General features: G+C 51.4%; 1 protein-coding gene across 2 annotated transcripts; it reads left to right on the plus strand.

The window, feature by feature from the left end:
• Position 1: 1 nt before the first annotated feature.
• TOB2 (transducer of ERBB2, 2) lies at positions 2-12,661 on the plus strand. 2 transcript variants are annotated; one of them, XM_038153759.1, is made up of 2 exons: positions 2-1,380; positions 8,205-12,661. In XM_038153759.1, the coding sequence occupies exon 2, from the start codon at positions 8,291-8,293 to the stop codon at positions 9,311-9,313; it is 1,023 nt and encodes a 340-aa protein (XP_038009687.1). In that variant the 5' UTR covers positions 2-1,380; positions 8,205-8,290; the 3' UTR covers positions 9,314-12,661. The 2 variants fall into 2 exon arrangements, with proteins under 2 accessions (XP_038009687.1, XP_038009686.1); XM_038153758.1 differs by lacking the exon at positions 2-1,380 and adding an exon at positions 3,105-4,090.
• Positions 12,662-21,060: the final 8,399 nt, after the last annotated feature.

The raw sequence follows: 21,060 nt of genomic DNA on the forward strand, positions 1-21,060 counted from the left end.
GCATGCCAAATGCTGCTGGTGCTCGGATCAGTTCAGTGCCACTGCCTTTCTGGTGCTTTCAGAGCATGGATGGGACATTGCCCTGAAGCTGCTAATTCAGACAAGGGTAATGGGCACATTTGTGTAGCCCAGAAAAACATGACCTTGCTTGCTTGGTAATGATTTCTGTGCACCAGTAGATGATACCTAGGCAGGGCCTCTAGAAAAGTGCATTATTTTTCACCTAAATAGATTTTAAAGTACTTGTCCAGGAGAACACCAGGAGAAGGAGATTGTACTGGAGACCAGAGCACATGCTAAAAGGGTGAGCTTCCCCACAGGAAAAAAATGAAACAAGACACGTCCTGCTGCTGTGTGCAGGCCAAGCTTTGGAAGGGCTTAATCCATCCATGGAGTTTTATGCAGCCAGATTCAGGGGCTCCCTGGCTGCCAGCTGCGAAGTACTTGTGTGGCAACAGCAGGGAAGAGTGGGAGAGACAGGGACAGCTTTGTCAACGTGGCAGCTGAACCCCCGTGGTGTGTCTTGAAATCCTAATGTGTGGAGCTAAATGTATCTTCCTGCCATTACTTTTCTAGGTAGTGTTATTTTTAGTTTTTTTATTAAAATGTTGCATCACAAGTAAAAAAGACCCCCTCCTTCAATTTTAAATATTTACATTGAAGGAGAGAACGTAGGACCTTTTATCCTATTAAGAAATCGGCCTCTGTTGCCAGTACTAACAAGGCAATGGTGTGTTCTGAAATGTAGGTGTTCCCTGTTACACGCCCCTTCAGACCAACTGCCAGCCACAACTACAGCTGAGCTCAGCAAATAGCTCTGTAACATACATCCACTTCCTTGAACCACCTAGACCTCGTCTTGACAAAGCCCTTGAGCCCCAAGCATTACTTCTCTTTAAAAAGAAACAAAAGAAAAAGAAAAGGTAGGTGGAGGTTTGGAATCCGCCTGTGAGCTTTTCCTGTGGGAGCTGCCTGGACAAAAATCTCACTTCTGAAACCTTATCTGCACAGAAGCTGTTATTTTCTCATTACAGACATCAGCCGGGGATGTTTGCCTCTTTCAATAGCAGGAAAGAATTTTTCATTTCCTTGGGGTTGTCACGTGAATTGAATGTACAGAGGATTCAGGGTACGGCGATATCAATTATGTCCAATTATAACCTGACTCCCCTTCCTTGGCATTAAATAACCCAACCAAACGAGCTCTGTCCCAGTGGCTTGGCAATTGCTCCCCTCCCCATGCACACGTGACACGGGAGCTTTGCTTTGGCTTCATAGCCAAATGGCTGAGAATGCAGGAGCAGCTACTGTGACAGAATTCCTCTGCCTGCGTGTGTACAAGGGCGACGCCATAATTAAAGGAGCACGGTCAAGGCACAGGTATTTTAAAAAGCCCTAATATGTGACACCCTCTTACTAACACCTTATTAAAACAATAATAGAATTTTAGAAATGTAATTGCCTTTTTTTTGCTTAATGATGCTAAAAATAGCTCAGTCATTTTAATTTCCTGATCTCTGGCTGACAGTATGATCTTGCTTCCTGCAAAGCAAGGGAATAATTGGGGGGGGAAAAAAGAAAAAAAGGTGTTCTTTTGCAAGTAAATTCCTTTTAAAATAGGAGTGACAAAAGTAAGGCTGCTCATAATAGCTCTCATAAATCTTCCTCTTCTCTTACCCCTTTCCCTGCAGAAAATAAAATAACTTCAAAAGTTATTTGCAGGGTGTCCAGGATGAGGGAAGAGATGAGAATCTGACTTCATGTCCTTCAGAAGGGTGATTTGTTATTTTATGATATTATATTAAAGAAAGAGAGAAAGGATACATCAGAAGGCTTAACAAGAATGGTAATAAAAACCTGTAACTGCCTCAGAGCCTCGACACAGCTGAACCACGATTGGTCATTAAATTAAAACAATTCACTTGGAACCAATCGAACATGCACCTGTTGGTAAACAACCTCCAGACCACACTCCAATCAGATAATTATTGTTTTCAGTCTTTTCTGAGGCTTCTCAGCTTCTCAGGAGAAAAAATCCTGGCAAAGGGATTTTTAAGAAAATAAATCATGGTGGCAGTTACTGGGTTTTTTTTTGGTTTTTTTTTTTTTTTTTTTTTTTTTTTGTAATCAGTGGGAAAATGAGCAAGGCTGGCTGCTGTGGCTGGGAAGGAACATTAATGGATTTCTTAACAAATGGTGTTGGCTGGCCTCAAAAGAAATGCTCTTCTGTGGCAAAGGCGGTACCTGAGGTAAAATGTTCCTGAACGAGAGAGGAGGACAAACCAAACCCAGAAGAAGGCTGAGGGCTATTGTGGAAATAGGGCAAGAGATGAACTTTGTATTTTTGCACTTTGGAGATGGTTGCCAGGCCAGCTACCCCTGCTGCAACAGGAACTGTGGTAATGCCTGCGTCACCCTCTGCTTGTGTCAGCACGAGGAAGATGCAGGACACGCGGCTGGGAGAGCCTGGGAACACCATTCTCGGTGTCCTTTCCACTAGTCTGGAGTGTTACTTGGGTCAGAAGTTGCTTTAAGTGTGGACAGCAGACAGCCTTTGCAAGCGGCGTGTGTGAAAGGTGGTGTGACCTTGGACTGTAACACACACGGCCTGGGGATGCCTGTAGGCATTTTCTTCATTTTCCTGGAACCCTAGTAATGAGTCTGCTTTGAAATAAAGGGTGCGGGTCCGTTTGTGTGCTGCCTGAGAGTGCCTTCAGCTTGCCAGTGGGTGGTGCAACTCGGCCTTGGGCAGTGGACGTGCCGCCGTCGGCCCACGGCCCCAGGGCTCCCTGTCTCCGTGGTTGTCCTTCCCCAGGGCAGCCTGTGACCCCGAGCCCCGCCCGAACCCGCGATGGCCCCGCGGTGCGGGGGCAGCACCCGGGACGGGGGCAGGCCGCGGCCGCCCCGGTGACTACATCTCCCGGCAGCGCCCACCGCGCACGCCCCCTCCGACTCACTGGCTGGGGCAGCGCTCCAATCCGAAGGCGCCGCCGGGGCTGGCCAGCCAATGGGAAGGCTGTTGCTAACACGCCGCAGTTATTTTTAGCACGGCCGGCGCTCGCGCACCTTGCGGGTCTCTCGTCGCCGCCGCGGCGGGGCCGGCTCTTCTCTGCTCTGTTGGAGGCGCAGGGACACAGCCGTGCGGAGACAAAATAGTCCGGGAGGCGGGAGTGCGTGCCGGGGGCGGGGTCTCCGTCCCCGTCTCGGGGCCGCGGAGGTGGCCGTGGTGCCCCTGTTCTCCCCGCGGTGGCACCAGCCCGCCCGCTTTGGCCTTGCCCCGTTGTTCCCTGGGGAAATGCGCTCGCAGCCCACCGGGGTCCCGGCCCGCATCGGGGACGGGGGATCCCGAGGGGTATGCAATGATGGAGGGAGCTGGGATTGCCCGTGGGCGCGTCTCCCCGAGCTCTTCCACTGTTGCGGGGCGGGGGGCTCTACCACGGGGGTCTTCGCACACGTGCTTGGGGTGTGCAGAGAATTGTCCCTTGGGGAGTCCCGGGGCTGGCCTTGCCGCTGAGCTGGGGCTTGACCGTACCCATGGTGCGCGGGGACGGGGACCACGCCGGCCGTCCCGCCTCTCCTCGCTCCGTTCGATTCCACTCCCATCCCCCCGGCGCCTCAGGCTAAGCCGCTTGGGGAAATCCTCAGGTCAATCCCCGCTAAGGCCGCGGCCCCTTCCCTCCTTCCCTTGAGCTCGGATTCGGGATACTCCCGGTGCCCTGAGGGCAGCAAAGGGGGTTCCACCGTACCGGCCCCCCCGCCGCGTTCATCCCGGGGCGCTGCGGACGCCGACGGGAGGGGGAAGTAGTCCCGGCCCACCCCCCGCGGCCGCATCACGCGGGGCGGGAGCGGATCCGTGCGCCGAGAGGTTGCTAAGGGTGAAAGTTTGCCGTGAGTTGGCTCACTCGGGGCCAGGGCGCGGGCGGCTCTGGGGGCGCAGCAGCGGCATCCGCACCACAGCACTGGGCCCGCCCCGCGCCGTCGGGGACAAGGGAGGGAGGGGACGGACGAGACGGGGCAAAGCGGAGACGAGACCTGCCGGCAGCGCCCGCGACAGCCGCCAGCAGCCGCCGGCCCTGGATCCGAGAGCGAAGTAAGTGGAGCTGGGGCTGCTTTCCTCTCCCATACCCCCTCTTGGGCTGGGACCCCTCCAGCGCGCGTCCTCTTTGTGAGCTTGGTCTGAGGGGGCTCATCGTCCCCCTCCCCACCAGGGACAGCGATTTGCCCGTCCGTGGAGTCACTGTGCGGCTATGGTCCCCGGGGGGATTAATGGGGCTTCAAGGGAGAAGAATGGAGGAGAAAGTCACTGGATCGGGGACGCTTTGCGGTGCCCCAGTTCACCATTTTGTTCTCCACAGCCTAGTTTGAGGGGCGGGGGGTTGGGGGGGCAGGAGCGGGATGCGGCTCAGCCCCAGCCCTAGCAGCCCCAAAAAAGGCAGGCTGGGCCCGAGGGCGGTGGTGGGCGTTCTGGGCTCCCGGGAAAGCGGGATGTCGCCGGGGTGTTCCCTTTCGTGCACGACGAGGTCCGAGAGGGAGAAGCCCGGCGACAACAAAGGCGCTGTCGGGGCTGGGCTGGGCTGCACCCCCCTCCCCCCCCTCCCCCATTTCTGCCGGACACCCCGATCTGCGGTGCCCCGCTGGGTGTGCGGGGCCGGGAGCTCGCTCTTGTTGACATATCCCCGTCCATCCGACCTGCTGCGTTGGGAACCTTGTTTGCGACCTCGCGTGCCCCACCGGGGCGAAGGGGACAAGCAGCGGGTGCGGGGGAGAGGGACACAAGGTTACTGGGCTTCTGGCCTCCCGGACTTCGCCCCGCGGCCGTGGGGGGGGATCAGCTGCGGGGTGGGGACGCGCCCGCCCATCCCTGCCGAGAGGGAGGGAGGGGAAGGGAAGGGGAGAAGGGGGCGGCTGCCCGGCGGTCCCGGGCCGCGGGGCGTGTTCCCGGCCGTGGGCAGCGCCGGGAAGGGCGGGCCGGCCCCAGCGCGCATGTGCCCTGGAAAATTTTGTGCCCTGCCCCGCCGGGGGACGCGCCGGGCCGGGCGCTGGGCGCGCCGGGAGCCGCAGTCCGGGCAGAAGTAGGTCGCGGGGCGGGGAGGGGGGGCGAGGACTACAGCTCCCGGCGTGCCGGGGCCGGCCCGCACCGGCGATGGCCGCGCTACCGGGGACGGAGGGGCGGCGGGGCTCGTCCCCGCGGGGCCGTTCGGCTGGCGGGGGGAGCCTCCCCGCCGCCCTTGGCGGGGTGCTGGGGAGGGCGCTCTCGTTCCAGACGGGTGTGTCCGGCTGTGGGCCCGCAGGCCGCCGTGACAGCTGTCTGTTTAAGTCCCGAGGCGGCGGCCAGCCTGTTCGCAGGGTCGGGCCTCGTTCAAGAGGTCGAAGGGGGATGCCCGCAAGGTCACCCACCGTGTTGGTGTAGCCGGGATGAGAGGGAATCATTCCCGTGTTCGCTCTTCTCTGTTGTAAGTGGTGGTGTGGCCTATCTCCTTCAGCATACCGATAAACGGGCAGTCCGAGGGGCCTCTTGCCTTCCCTCGAAGAGCAGAGAAACAGCTCTTTGTTCCCTGCCAGCCCCTCGATGTACAGCAAGCCTTTAGTTTGAAAATGCTAGCCTTTATGGAAGACTGCTCAGAATATCTCTTACAATTGATATTCAGTAGTTTCTTCTCTCAGACCCACACTGCTTCAGCTGGATTTCAGTGGGTTTGGGGGTTCTTACATTTATTTTTTTTTTATTATTTGATCACATTTCAGTGCAGTGGATTGAGGGGATCCTACTGGAGCTTGTCTTGCCATGTCAACAACCTGAGAAGCCAGTGACTTTTTTTGTGCCTTTGGAAGGTATCAGTTGTATGCCTCTACTTTGGCAGCTGTTGATGTTATTAGGCTAATTAACTTAGCTTTTTCATAACCAAGGTACAGAGTATTCTCTTTTTAGGAAAATTGGAGAAAAGAAAAAAGGAAATTATATGTAATTGTACCTCCTCACAGCTTTCTGCAAAAAAGTCTATGAGGATCTGGGGTCCTCAATGTGTATTGAGACATTTGTATAGCAGATAGGTTGTTAACCAATTTTGGTCACTGTTCCTTTCCCAGTCTTATCTGATCTCATAATAGATTTTGGATCTGGATTAGAATTTATCACAAGATAAAAGACTTACCAACTGGCTGTTCTCTTCCTGCTTAACTTGCTGGGATCCCAAGGTGTCCTCTCTTTTAAACATCTCAAAGCCAAAGAAGTTAGAGAGCTCCGTGTAATCCTCTCTTGAGGTAGTACAGTCTATACAACCTCTTGTTAGGGTTTAGGTGTGCTCTTTAGGGGTTTGCTTCATACTTAATTTTTGTAGAAAAGGCTTTGTCATTGTGCCAAGACTTTTGCCTTCTGAAAACGGCTTCTTCTTAATTGTTCTTAGAAAAACCGTGCTTGCTTATTTCTGTGGTGCTCTTACTTAGATTTGGTCAGGTCGCAGTGACCTACCAAAGTTTGTTACGTTTCAGTAATTCCTTAAGCTAGTTTTAAAGGCAAGACTTCTTTTCCACTCCCTTGTTCCTGTGTGTTTTTATGTTGCTGAGTCAAACCCAAAGGAGGTTCCTTCCAGAACTGGCCTCCTTGTTGGCAGATCAGAGGTGTGCTATCTGTTTCTGGTTACCATCTTCCTAAAGCTAAGCCTCTGTGAATGTGGAGTATTACAGAAAAACATAGAATCTGCGTCCCTTTTTTGCAGTAAAGCTTTAAAATATTTGAGGGCTTCTTCAAAGTTATTTGATCCTTCCTGTCCACTAAACTAGACCAAGCAAACAGGTCTGGTCAGTTTTTTAACTCCTGCTGACTTAGGCCAGCATGGATATCTGGTTGTGCTGCTGGGATTTTTTCAGGGGAATGCTAGCTATGTATGTTTGTACTTCATCCCCACCCCCAAATAATTGTCACATATCGTAAACATTGGCTTGAGTGCTGTACAGGAATATCCCTAAAGCCCATTTTAGGAAGACGGTTGAACACAGTGTGTCTCTTTGAGCAAGGTGAGGGCAGCTGAAGACAGCAGCCTCTGACTAAGCTGCCAATTAAAAACTGGATATTCTTCTTTCCCCTGGCGAGGTGTGGAGGCTACTAGAAGTGTGCTTGCTCTTAAAATATCGGTGAGATTCATCTTCCTTGGATGAGTGATAGAGTGTAGTGCTGACATACCTGGTTTTGGGTTTTTTGTACCCAGATGAACATCGTTTGCAAATCTGTGTATAATGGGAGAGTTGAGTGTTGTGGTTTTGCATCGTGCCTTTGTGGGTTCTCTCCATTTCAGAGACTTCCTTACGAGGCAGAGAGAGAGAGGAGGGAGGATTACTTCAATCTGTGGCAAACAATTTCAGTTTTTATTAAGTAGGTATCTGATCCTGGCAGAGCTCATCTTCCCTCTGTGCAGGGATAAGCGATGTGAACTGTACTGGACAGGCTGTTGGCACGTTTGTGTTTTGTGACCCTTTGCACCTTTACTGTCCCACTCTCCCCACTCAGCAGACTTGAACTGAGATTTTATGCTTGTAGCTAGGCAGAGTCGCAACTGGGTACACTTCATAAGATACGTGCCTGCTAGTCCAGGGGATAGTAAACATGGGCTGGCAGCTGGTGCCCCAGCACCCTCCCTCGCTCCTTCTCGTCCCTTCCGCGCTTGTGCCAGCAGGACGTGGCACCCGGCACAAGCACCCGGCCTCCCGGAGGAGAGGCTGGCCCTGCTGTCCGGAGCGCAGGCAGGTCTCTGCACAAAGCTGCTGAGCGAGTCACGAGGCTGTTCGGGTGCTGCACTTGTGCTCTGGAGAGGCTGGTGCAGGTGAGCTGTGCTGGAAGCAGCTGAGTGCTGGGGCAGGAGAGGCGTTGTAGGTGTGCTGACAGAGCTCTGCCAGAGCAGACAGTGGCCTGCCAAGCTACAGCAGCAGTGCTTGACAGCGAGGGGAGCGTGATGTACGTACCTGTGTGCGGGTAGTGGCTACACCCTTATTTCTTCTGAAGGAGGAGCAGGGAGAGTTCTCCCTATCAGCATCCCTCTGTTTTGAGGATCAGTAGATTTGTGGTGCCTCTCCTAAAGAGCCTTATTTCTTGTTAGTATTTGTGCAAACTGCTCATTCTGCTTTGTTCATGAAAAGGCACAGTTATTTATCTCAACAGGGGGAGAGTTGTGTTCTCTAGTCTTCATCCATCTTTTTCTCTCTTTCCCTAGGTCTCTTTGGAGCCAAAACTTGTCTATGTTTCTGTCGTTTTGTCACTTTTAATACACTGCCCTGACTTGCTTGCTGGGAAGAGAGTATGCATCTGGAGATCAAAGTTGCTCTTAACTTCATCATCTCATACCTGTACAACAAGCTTCCTCGGAGGCGGGCAGACTTGTTTGGTGAGGAGCTAGAGCGCCTGCTGAAGAAGAAATATGAGGGTCACTGGTACCCAGAGAAACCTTTGAAGGGATCTGGCTATCGCTGTGTTCATATAGGGGAGACGGTGGATCCGGTGGTGGAATTGGCGGCCAAGCGGAGCGGGCTGGCTGTGGAGGATGTGCGTGCCAATGTGCCAGAAGAGCTGAGTGTCTGGATTGATCCTTTTGAGGTTTCCTACCAGATCGGTGAGAAGGGCTCTGTTAAGGTTCTCTACCTAGATGACAGTGAGGGCTGCAGTGCCACAGAGCTGGACAAAGAAATCAAGAGCAGCTTCAACCCCGACGCCCAGGTGTTCGTCCCTATCGGCAGCCAGGACAACTCACTGTCCAACTCTCCATCCCCCTCCTTTGGCCAGTCACCCAGCCCCACCTTCATCCCTCGCTCTGCGCAGCCCATCACTTTCACCACTGCCACCTTTGCTGCCACCAAGTTTGGCTCGACCAAGATGAAGAAGGGTGGAGGAGCCGGAGGAGGGGGTGGTGGAGCAGGGGCTGTTCAGCAGTCGAGAATGGTCAGGTCTCCCACCACCAACCTGCTGAAGCACAAGGGCCTCTCCCTGTCTATGCACTCTCTGAACTTCGTCGGGAGCGCTGGGAGCCAAGCCCCACAGTCACAGCTCTCCCCCAATGCCAAGGAGTTCGTTTACAGCGGCGCCTCGCCGGGAGCCAGCAGCCTCTTCTTCGACGGTGTTGCCAGTGAGAGCCAGGCCAGCAGCATCCCGCCAGCATCGCAGTTCAACGCCAGCACAGGTGGTACCTTTGATATGGCTCAGGTCTTCAGTGGCAGCACCAATAGCCTCTTTTTGGAGAAGTCTCCCTTCGTGGAAGGACTCAGCTACAACCTGAATGCCATGCAGTATCCTAGCCAGTCGTTCCAGCCTGTCGTCCTGGCCAACTGAATACAACAGAAGGAGAGTATTTTGGGGCAGGGAGGGAGGGAGGGGGGAAACAAGAGCAAAACAAACAAACAAGAGGGAGAGAAAAGAAAAATAGAAATATACAGAAAATATTAAAACCTTACAAATATAGGTTCTTGGGAAAAGAGAGAGCTCAGTGTTGTTGCGCTGTGCTGGTAACGCTCCTGAAGCACTGAATTGTTTTTTAACTCAGTACCTGTGCTTTTTTCCTACTCACTTTTTTTACTCCTTAAAATGAGTCTTGGGCTTTTTTTTGGTTTGTGTGCCCTCTTCCCCCCCCCCCAGCCCAGGACTGGTGTAACTGTAGGTCACAGTGCTCCTGATTCCCTGCACCACCCCCTACCCCACACTGGACATGGGGTCCTTCTACCTGGGCGTAGGGATGTCACCTTCATACCACTGTGCCGGAGGAGGGACAAGAAGAGGATGAGTCAGTGTTGGTGGGGACACACACAGTCTTGTTGCGTGCTAGCCATAATGGGTGGGCGAGCTTGCTTTTTCTGTGTATACAGAGAACATCGCCTGTGCCCACGGGTGCAGACCATTGTGTGGTTGTGGCTCTAGCCCAAGCTGGCATCAGCTGTTCTGTGTGCTGAAAAGCACTAACTCTTCTCCTTGACCATCTCGCAGCACATCACAGTCAGGGCACAGGATTACTGTGAAATGGCTTCTTCCTGCTCCCTTCCTCATCTGCACTTCCAGTTGTGGCTACAGGGGCACAGTGTCTTAGTGGCTCTGGTTATTGGATCTTTCTGTACCTGAGCAAGAGCGCTTTTTTATGCTGTCTCAGGGCTGCCCAGTCAGTGTGGATGACAGCCCTTGCAGTGTAGAATCACCACCTGCCTCTCTCTGTGACTTGGGGGAGGTAGCTCTGAACCAGCTGGACCCCACTTGGATCCCTCCCCCACTTCCCAGATGTTCTCCCCAGCAGCAGGAGCCAGCATCCACTTGGGGTGGCCTCTGAAGTCAGAGTTCTCATTATCTGCTGTGAATTAATCTTGTCTCAGAGAGGAAATTCCTTTCTTTTTAGTTAGTGAGGGAGCACAACTTTTCAAGAAGATAGGGTGATGTAGTTGAAGCTGCTGTCTTGAGTGGTAGCATAAGGGTTTATGCTTTCAGCCAGGTATGCACCTGACTAAATCCCTTCCCTTGCCTTTCTGGAGTAGTATGAGGAGGTGGCTGATCCAGTGAGAAAAGAAGGCACCTATCATAAATTCCTCATTCCAGCCAGATCACATCAGCATGGACAGCAGCAAGCTTAGGGAAGAGCTGGGATGGGCTCTCCAAAGGCAAATGGTTGTCTCAGTCTATGAATGTATGGTGCCTCTTTACAGCAGGGATGGGATATGGGACTCTGCACCTTTCTCCAGGATAATGTGTGGCAGTCAGGCAACAGTGGCTGTTCAGCTTGATCCCCTTCTGTGTTGAGGACTCCAAAACCCACCTTCACAGAAAGGCAAAGGAGGACTGCTTCATGCCCAGGAAGGATGGAGGCTTTCTTGGTGGGAAGGGAGGTTTCTTTGGAGGCTGCTGTGTGAGCATGGAAGTGTGCAAAGAGGAGAGAGATGGAGATGATGAAACTCCAGTCTTTGAAGTTCTCAGTTTAAATGAAAAATAAGCTTTTGCTGCTTCCCAAACTTGAGGTTTGGTTTTCTTAAATGATGCTTCTTGGAGCACAGTCTGAAATCCACTCCTCCCACACTTGTGGAACCAATGTGCTCTTTAAAGAAATCTCTGTTTCAGGTGAGATGAGCTTGACCATGTGCTTTTCCTGCTCCCTTTACTGAGATGGAGGCATGCCAGCCCTTTTGTAGTTGTGTTGCCATGGAGCATTTGCAGAAGGTAATGGGCTGTCCCAGGGAGATTGTCTCTGCCCAGAACTCTCCCAGGAGAGTTTCCACTGTACCCTTCCCCTCCATGGGTGATGGGATGCAGAGTCCTGACCTTGTGCCCAGCATGGGTTCCCAAGCAGGCTGCTTGCTATTGAGCTATGACCAATGCAGCAGGTGGGTGAGGAGAGCAGAGCCCAGCCAGTTTGCCCAAAGCTGGTGCCCACAACCTCAACCCTGCAGGTTTCCAGAGTAGGACATGTTGATGAGGAATGGCCCAGCTGTTGTGTTTCCCTTTTTTCTTTTCTTTGAACCTACTGCTTTTAAAGGATGCTACCACTGCCATGGAGTCCTTCTCCCCAACAGGGAGCCAACAGGTGGCTGGGTGCCACCCCACATGCTGCACTGGACTGTGAGGGGTGCTCAGCCCCTGATGGCAGGACCTGGTCCAGTTGCCCCCCACTGTTCCCACATCTGGCAAAGCCACCTGCGAGCTGCTGCAGTGAGACAGTGTGCTCTCCTCCAGCACAGGGAGGGAGGGAGGAAGTGGGGATGTCCCCTGTCCACTTGCTTATGTGTGTGTGAAGCTTTGATGCTGCTTTGCCCTGCCACACGTATTATACCTGCTTTAAAAATAGTGGTGTGAGTGGAAGGAGGAAAAGAAGAGGGACCAACCTCTTTGCATCTTTAAAGGAAAAAAGTGTGCTTCAGAAATGTTCCTCCAGCATCAGGCACCAATGGAAACTAATGGCCTTTTCAGGTCTTTTCTAGTCTTGGATGTAGGCGTTCAGCTTCAATTTTATTTTTTAAAAACCTGCACTAATTTACCTGGTTTCTTAGGAAGAGAAGAGAGAAGATTTTTTTTTTTAACTTTTATTTTTTATGGGTTTATGTTCTTTTTGTTGATGTCCGTTTGTATTGAATAATTTGCTACATTTGTAAAATGTAAGAGGTATATATAATATATGTATATTTCTAACGTAAAAAATGTAATTTTTTTCTTTTCAAGATTTTTTCTTAAGAGGAGAGAAAAAATATTTTTTCAGGAAAAAACTTTAAAAAAAAAAAGAAGCGGTGAAGATTCCTTTCTCCCCACTCAGCCTCCCTTTCCTCCTGCCCCTCTCCAAGGAGTGAATCGACAGTTGCCTTGTGGGAGAGGAGTGAAAGAGGACAGAAGTCTGTATGTCTCCGAGTGGAGGGTTTCTGTGTGTGCTCTGCTTGGGGTTTTTTTGGAGAAGGGGACTACTGAGAGGGGGAACCAGGGGGTTGCTGTCTTTTTTCTTTTTTTTTCTTTTTTTTTTTTTTTCTTTAGCGAAGGAGGAATACAATCAGAGTTTTGTATTCAGAATGTTGTGCAATATTTTGGAACGGGATATTGGTGTGTCTAGAGATTTAGTTAAAAACAAACAAAAAAACCCCACAAAAAGGTTGATCAAATCTGTACAGTTTCTATTGTTCCAGATTTTTTTAAGTTTGTATTAAAAGCATGATATAATAACCATTTGTTGTGTGATGTGTGCTAAGTGCAGAGAGAACACCTTGGACATGCCTAGTTTTGGGTAAGGAGGGATACTGCTGCCTTTGGATGAAGTGGTGCTCAGTGTCAGGCTTGCAGGCAAGGTCCTGGTTTCACAGCGTTAGGAATAGCTCAGTGATGCCCAGGATTGTGCAACAGGGCCAGGACAGCTGTCTCAGTGACCTCTCCTGCTGCCAAGAATAGCAGTACATAGGAAAAAGTGGCGATGTGCCTGGCCATCCCTGGTCCTGCCATGATTCAGCTCCCTGGAGTGGGGGGAGGAGAGCTGGCTCTCCTCTCTCAGGGAGAGGAGAGAGAGCCTTCAGTCAAGCAGCAAAGTTCCTAAAAAACCTGAATTCTGTGGCAGCTCACGAAGACTATCACCTTTGAGGCCAGATTCGGAGCCCTCTGGTGTAACTCACGGGGTAGATGAAGCTCCCCATGGCAGTGCTTCCTGCAGAGAGGTGCCGATTTTGGGTTGATTTCTTTCCCCTCTGCACAAACCAGTTTGTATTTATTCTGGGGTGGCTGGGTACTTGCTAAGCAAAGGGAGCATCGAGGTACATATGCAGGCTCTGTCATCCCTGCTGTGAATGTTCATCCAAGGTGACTTCCCATGATGGGATGGGCTTGAGGCTTGGATATGAGAACATGCAGGAATGATAGAGGTCTGAATTCATTTTTCTTTGTAAACTCTCACTGCTCAGTTTCAATCAGAATTTCTGTTCAAGAGAGCTCCTTTTTAGCAAAGGGAGATTAGATGACTGAGGAGGGTGCTGAAATGCCTGTCATGCCCCATATGTGCTGCTGGCTGTTGACCCAGCTTCCCTAGCCCCACCACGCTCCTGCTGCCTCCTCCTTGAGGGGTGCCCCAAGTTCCCCATGCTGCCTCCTTAAAAAGCTATTGAAGGGAGCTGCTCTGAATGTCCTTGAGGAAACCAAACAAGGAACTGGAGCTGACGCCCACTAGCATCCCCCATGCCTCCTCAGCCCCTCTAAGCCCCTCTAGCCTGAATTTCTTCTTGGGAGAGCTCGCTGTGCCCTTGGTTTTGTGAGCCCCAGGAGCTGGGCTGCTGCTCATGCCTACCGTGTGCCGCGTGACTGTCACACTGCACTAGGCAACAAAACTATTTTTTCCCCTTTGTGTCTCAAACCCCTTGTAATCATTTATCTAAAGCATGCACAACGCTTGCCCTTAGACATGTTTTTGGAAATGGAAAATCGAGGGCGACTATGTGCCTTCCTGATCCTTGCCCTGCATTTGCTCAGCTGTGACGCAGGGAGACACGGAGCCTTTCCCTTTTTGGGCACAGGTAGGGCCTGGAGTTGGCTTACAGCTGATAGCTGCACAGCCTGGGCAGGGATTAGGGAAGAGGTTTAGTATAGCCTTGTTCCTCCCGAGGTATTTGTCACTCTGCTGTCTCAGGGAGCAGGAGGAGTGTAGGGAGCTGAATCCCTTGTAGTGCAGTGTGCAGGGAGAGGCTCTGCCTTCCATCAGCCTTCAGAGGGGAGCTGCTGGAGCCCCGTGTTGGGCCAGTGTGGGGTAGTGCCTGGGTGTGGGAGTGTTTGCCGGATGTTTGGACAGTGACCGAGTCAGTCCCCAAGCAGCTTGCTCCAGCAAGGCATAGCAACAAGATGGGACTTGTCTCCTGAAGCCTCCAAAGTGAGGGGCGTGGGGGTATTGTTTAGACACTCGTCATAGGAGACTCCGTTATTAAGAAGGAAACTTGCAACTTGAGTCACCAAGAAGGCGGGCTTCTGTCTGAAAGGAGGAGACAGGTAGAAAATGTCACACTTCAGCCTGGGGCTTTTCAGTTTGTGACAGCAGCAGCAGCGTCTGACTCGAATTGGGCTGTTTGGGGGATAGGAAGGGGCTGGTGCCCAGAGGAAAGCCTTAGACAAGCATGAAAAGCCATTCCCTGAACTGTGTTTAAAATACAGGCCCGGCAAAATAGCTTGAGTTTAGTTCAACAGGAGAGGATTTCCTGCTACCACAGCAGAGCCTCCTGGAAACTTGGGATTATTGGGATTGAAAAACACATGGCATGGGCGCTGCCAACAGCGGGTGCCTCCCTGTGTCCCAGCGCTTGCCGACATGCCAGAACCGAGAGGTGGAAAAACACCACTAGTGGGGGGGGCAGGACCTGCTGAGTCCTTGGCATCCCTGAGGAGTTTTCCTGCCAATGCCACCTGCTCCATGCTCACATGGCTGCAGCCGCAGCACTGCCCGTGGCCCCAGCGGGTGTGAGGGGCAAGGTTGACGCCACGGTTGCAAAGGGCTAGACAGATCTTTCCAGCCCACGTGTCCTCCGCCAGAGCGCAGGCACCAGCCCAGCTGCAGGCTGTAGCCAAGGTTAGCCACCTCCAAAAGCTTGCGCTTTTTCCTTTGGTTTCTGTGGCAGGGCTCCAATTCAAACACAACCCGGAGCATGTTCACTCCCAGCCTTGCAGAGCTGTTCTTCCAGTGTCCCCCTACTGCTGCCCGTGTTGTCACCTCCAGAAACATGGTATTTTTATAAAGCTGATGAAGAATGAACCTTTCACCCTCCATCCCTAAGACGTTCCAGGGAAGGATAAGCCTCATCTGGCACATACGGTACTTCTGAGTTCTACTGGTTAGTGAAGGGCACATTTTGTGTGTGGCCATTGCCAGTGGCAAAAGTGACTCCAGCATGGTACATGCATAAGTCAGGAAGGAAGGAAGTCTTTTTTCTTCTCTAAAAAGCCCTCAGAAGGCACAGGAATGAGGTAGGAAAAGAGGGTAAGGACTGAATTTTCCCTCTTTGCCTTGAGGAGGGGCAGGGAATGGTACCAAGAAGGCAAGAGTAATCCCCATGTTATTCTGCAGCTGCTGAGTCCTAGGTGTGGGGGGGCATTTGTGCTTATTTTTGTTGGCCTCTCACTACTGGCGCAGTTTGCATGCTGAAGGAAGCAGATCCTCAGGAGGGAGTGTGTCCCTCCCACTTGGCAGGGTGTTTCCACCAAGGACAAAGTTTTCCTTCAAGTGAATCAGCCAGAAACTGCTTGCAGAAGGTGCAGCTGGGGCTTTCATCAGGCAAAAATGAAATGACCTACACAATGTGTAGGGAGGGCAATGGGCGATGTTGCTGCAGCAGGAAAGGCTTCTTTCACAGGCCTTGGTTGCAGAGCTCAGCAAATTCAGGCGAGGGCTAAGTCCAGCTTCCCTCAGCAACAGGCGTTCTTGCATTTCCTGATCTTCCTGCGGTCAGGTTCAGTGTCAACATGTGCTGCTGCAGGCTCCCTCAGAGGCATGAGTGGCGTCACAGCAGGCCTCGGGCACCTTTCCAAAATCTACCAAGGTCATCCTCTGTCCCTACCTGTTTCCAGCATTGCTGGGCTGCTGAGCTGCAGCTGGGAGAACACTCTGGACGTCCCCCACAACATCCAAAGTGGCAGCACTTGCACAATGCACTGGGCAAGTGAGTGGCACACAGAAAAATTGAGGGGAACCCCAGAGACTTAATCTGCCAGGGGAGAACTGGGGTTGGCATCCTTGTGGGGACAGACTGGCAGCACAGTGGAGAACACAGGGAAAAGAGCAGCAGTGGTGTCTGGAAGACCACAAACATGAAGCCAAGGAAGGACTGAGGAGCACAGGGAAGGAGGCGAGCACCCCAGGGACTTCTGAGGTGTTTACACACAGGTGCTGATGTCACGGGGAGGCAAGGAAGGCAGGAACTCTCCCCATCCCTACGTGGTGAAAAGGTGCATGTTCCTACTGACCCAACGTGGGCAGCAGCTCCATGGGCCTCCTTCTTTGCAAGTGCAGGCAAGCAGAGCTTCTTCATCCCCACCTGGCTCCCTGCTTGTCAAACTCTCATACGTGATCCTCCTCCAGCTCTCAATCTGGGCTGATCCTGGCACAGTGTTTCCCCTCTGGGGACCTGGCCAGATCTTACAGGGGGGCCATGAATCATGGTGCTTTCGTTGCCTCCAGCAGAGACGTGGAGATGCCGAGGCTTGGGGGGAAGCCATGGCTTCACTGCACTCCCAGGGAGTACGAGCACTGGGCTGGTAACCATTGGTGTCTTCTGCTGCCTCACGCTGATCCTCCAGCGCCGGGAGCTGCTCTGAATGGGAAAGGAGGTGATGCAAAAGGATGGGAGGGAAACATGGTGGGGAAGGGCAGCTTATCCCTTGCAGCCATGCTGCTGCCAGCCACCACTGAGGAAGGGAAAAGGCTTGACAAATCCAGACAAAATAGGATCTAACAAAACAAGACCAGAAAGAGCACAGGTAGGCTGTGATGCTCCAAGGCATAGCTGAAGGTGATCTGCACTGCTGAGGAGAGCAATGTAAGCTGTCACTGTTGGACGAGGCATTGGATGCTATAACCCACAGTCTAAGGGCTAACACATCAGCACAGGAACCACAAATTGCTGGGGTTTAGAAACATAAACAAAGCACATTTCTTACGGTCTGGATTATATATCACACCACAGATCAACCATGCAAAAGAGACATCACTTGGTTCTTCAAATGAGAGACGTGACCATTGAGAATAACCAGTCAAAGACAGCTAAGAAAGATTATTTTATTTTGATAAGGCTTTATTTTTAATCTTGGAATTACTGTCTTCTCCAAAGGTACCATGCTCTTTGAAAAACCCAATTTTCCTTCATGGAAATACTTGTTATGTAAATTTTTTGACCAGTCACAGAACTTAGAGTAGAAACCTTCCCAAAGTCAATGGTTATAGAGGTGACAGTGGGGGCTACAAGAGCTCCACTGCCAGCAGAGAATAATACAGCATGTAACCAGCATGTGCTCCATCAGTCATACGAGGCCAGTAACATTATATTATTTATTGCAGGAGAAAGCCACTGACCACATCTTTATGTGAACACACAGACAACATCACAGCTGAAAAGATTTTGTTACTTTATATTTTTAAAGAAATGAGTCCAGGCTTCCCAGTGCGCACCTATGAAAGGACCCAAGTCCATCCAAGCTTGATTCCAGTATTGTGGGGTGCCTTAGACTGAACTGTTGACTCCTCTGAGTGCGCAGAGTAATTGCTAAGACCTGTGGGTTTTCCAGCAGCACCTGATTGATCTCTACCTGTGATGGAGCTTTCCTGGAAGGTGGAATGAACTGGTTGAATGAGGCCGTCGGAGGGCCACAATAGCAGTCTTCAAAGTGTGACTAGGAAGTGGAGGTCTCTGTTGGTAACTGTGTGCTGACCCTTGCCTTGCCTGGCCAGTAGAGCTTCATAGTCCAGAACCGGTTTGAGCTGGATATCTTCCTTTAACATACCTGGAATGTGCTTCAAAGTTGCACAAGTGTCTTCAGAACTGCTCCGCTCTCACAGGGCTGCAAGAACTGTTGGGGGTGGGCCCCAAGAGGAAGCCACAAAAGCCAGACCACAGCACTACACTGAGGGAGACCTTGTCACCTCAGTGATGTGACAAAGCTTCCCACAATTGGCTGGACGTGCCTTTTGGCTTCCACAGCCGGGAGGAAAAGGGCAAAGGAAAAGGGTGTCACTGTGTTTGCCTGGATGACAAAAACCCAATGATTTTATCCAGCGACGCTTGTTAGCCTTGACAGAATTGGGTACAGGGAGCTGGCTCTGACCTCACGAAAACCCCCAACAAACCCTTCCCAAGTATTTTTCTGTGATACAACTCTGTTGAGGAAGGTACAATTAGCAAGCCCCTCCCCCTCCCCCGTTTATTTCACTGTCTTTAATGTTATCCTCTCTCCCTGCAAGGTCTGCAGACAGAAGGGGTTCTCCACTGCAGGCTGTGCTGCTCCCCTGACAGCCAAATGCCCAGAGAGCTTTTCCTTTGCTCCCGTGCCTGGTGAGACCACTCTCTTAACCTGCAAATACTGGTGAGGGAAGTGGTAATTGTTCCTCCTAGAGGTAATTGGTACTTGGCAGGATCTTACTCATCTTTGTGGTGACAGGGGCTGGCTTTCTAGGCTCTTCCACCAGCAAAGCAGGCTGCAGGGCTGTGGCTCTCCACCCCACAAACATTTAAAAGCCTCTAACCCAGGGGTGCAGCTGTCTTCACTCCTGCCTGGAGCCTGCCCTGACAAAACTCATGCTGGGTGAATGCTGGCCTCTTCACACCTTGCCAAGAAAAGCAGGTCTCAGGGAGTTAAACAGGGAGTTAAACACTCAAACTGACCCAGAGATGAGAGTGTCTGCTCTGCTTTGTGGATCTGTTCAGCAGGTGGAGTAGAAAGGAAGGTGAACAGATGCGACTGCACCCCTGTAATGTTTCCTGTTACGTGCACATGCTGCCAAAAGCTATAGGAAGACCCCAAGGGTATGGAAAGGCTTCCCAGCACTCTGGATATGACACCAGTTAACATCACTATGGGTGCTACATTCCCCAGGTAGGAGCTCATCCTCCTGGGGAACTTGGGCCCAAAGCTCTATCCTTTCCCTCACCTCTCTATCTTCCTTGCTCCAAGGGATTATTGTCCCTAAACGCTGGGGCCTGATCCTAGGAGCAAACAGCAGCCAGCAGTAGGGTGTAAGGGAGAGTTCTGCTATCAGTGAGCAGCCCCATCTCTCCCTTTGACTCCTGCTGTACCAACCCCCTTGTGCCATTCACCTGTAAGCAGATGATTCCCCTTTTTCCCCCTCTACAGCTCTTCCCGGTCTTCTCCACTTCCCACATATGCCTTGCCTGTCTGGTAACAGCTGCCCTCCATGCAGCAAAACAGCATTTCCAAAACCATCGGCCCAGCAGGCAGCTGCAGGAGCTGGGGGCTGCTTGCACAGTGGCAGCGCTGCTGCACGCTGGCCCATCCTGGAGCAGTTGGCTTGGCTCGCAGCCGCATCCCTGCTCTGCTACCACTGCTGCAATAGCCCAATTAGTAGCTCAGGTGTTGCCACAGTGTTTGGCTGCAGCCCAAGAGCTAATGATGGAGCAGGTGGCAGATGGGAGGATTGCAGAAGGTGGCTAGAGATGAGGGGAGCACATTTGGAGCAGCTTGTTAAGACCAGTCTTTTCAGACCAGCTGAGATCATGGATTTTACAAGGTGTGTTCTTGCTTTGCAGAAGTCTCCAAAACAACCTTCAATCTCTGAAGGATGCTGCAGCTGCATTTAGCTCTGCCACCCCTCCCAGGACGTTCAAAATTATTTTGGGATTATAGCTGTGGCCACTGGTTTACAGCAGGAGGAAAACTCATTAAACCCCAAAGGCGTTTAATCAGAAGCAAAGTGGCAACAGGGCATTTATATGTCACTCATGTTGATGCAGCATTATGACACAGGGGAAAATATGTCACTGTCTGATGAAAGAAGCTCTGTCTTACCAAATTCCTGCACTGTGTGTCTATCACAAATGACCTGAGGCAGTTGGGAATTACTGATGCTAAAGCAAAGCTATAGAAGGAAGATGGGAGGGAGGAGAGGAGAGGAGAGGAGAGGAGAGGAGAGGAGAGGAGAGGAGAGGAGAGGAGAGGAGAGGAGAGGAGCTGAAGAGTGGTGGTAGAAACTGTCTAGAAGTGTACAGGCAGTGCAGTGAAGAACATGCAATTTGACACGCAGCAAGAGCTTGAGGAGCTTTCTCCAAGCAGGTTGAAGAACTGGTTAAAAAGAGGCTTAGAGCTATGACCAAAGAAGCTGTTGATGCAGTTTGACTCCTGCTGTGCTTACAGAACCAGGAGTTTGTACCTTCTTTGTAGTCAAACAGGATTATGTCAAACTACCTAATGCTGTCATTCAGTTCTCTTACTAATGGAAACACTGAGTATGGGCTAATTGCTCGAGCCAAAAAGGGAGGCAGGTTTTTATGATCACCATTGCTGTGTTACCCTACAAGTACAAACTGCTCCTTTCGGGGCTCTGCATAAAGCAGGAGTATAGATCCAGCTCTGCTTGCTTATGCTTGAGGAGTCAGGATACATGGATCATCTGAATCTTTTCCATCCCAAGCTCCTGTCTTTGCTGTCCTTCCCCAGGACCTGTTTCTGCCTCTGCTGCACTCAGTATCAGAGCTGACTTCAGTGGAAGCATTACAGCCCTTGGGTGTCAGGCCCTCAGTGGGCTGTGAAGAAAAGGAGTGAAAAAGTCTGCTCTTGGGTCTGCATCTGTTATATTGATGCTTCTTTCCCCCAATGGCTCCAAAAACACCCACTGCTGCTGAAACACAGCCCCATCTTGAAAAGAGCTGTGTGACAATGGGTATCATGGCATTAGTACCATTTTGTACTAATAACGATAATTTTGTACTAATACCATGTCGTGGAAAGGAAGACAGAAATGACTAATTAAAATTTGCAGAGATAGTCAAGTCATGAGAGCATTACTCAAGTGCAATTTAGCTGGGAAGCTGCAATTCACAGCTCTGCTATTACAAAAATACCACGGGGCTTAATTGGACACATTGTTGTCAAGGTAT

This window comes from Motacilla alba, chromosome 1A (genome assembly GCF_015832195.1).
Source record: "Motacilla alba alba isolate MOTALB_02 chromosome 1A, Motacilla_alba_V1.0_pri, whole genome shotgun sequence".
NCBI lineage: Eukaryota > Metazoa > Chordata > Aves > Passeriformes > Motacillidae > Motacilla > Motacilla alba.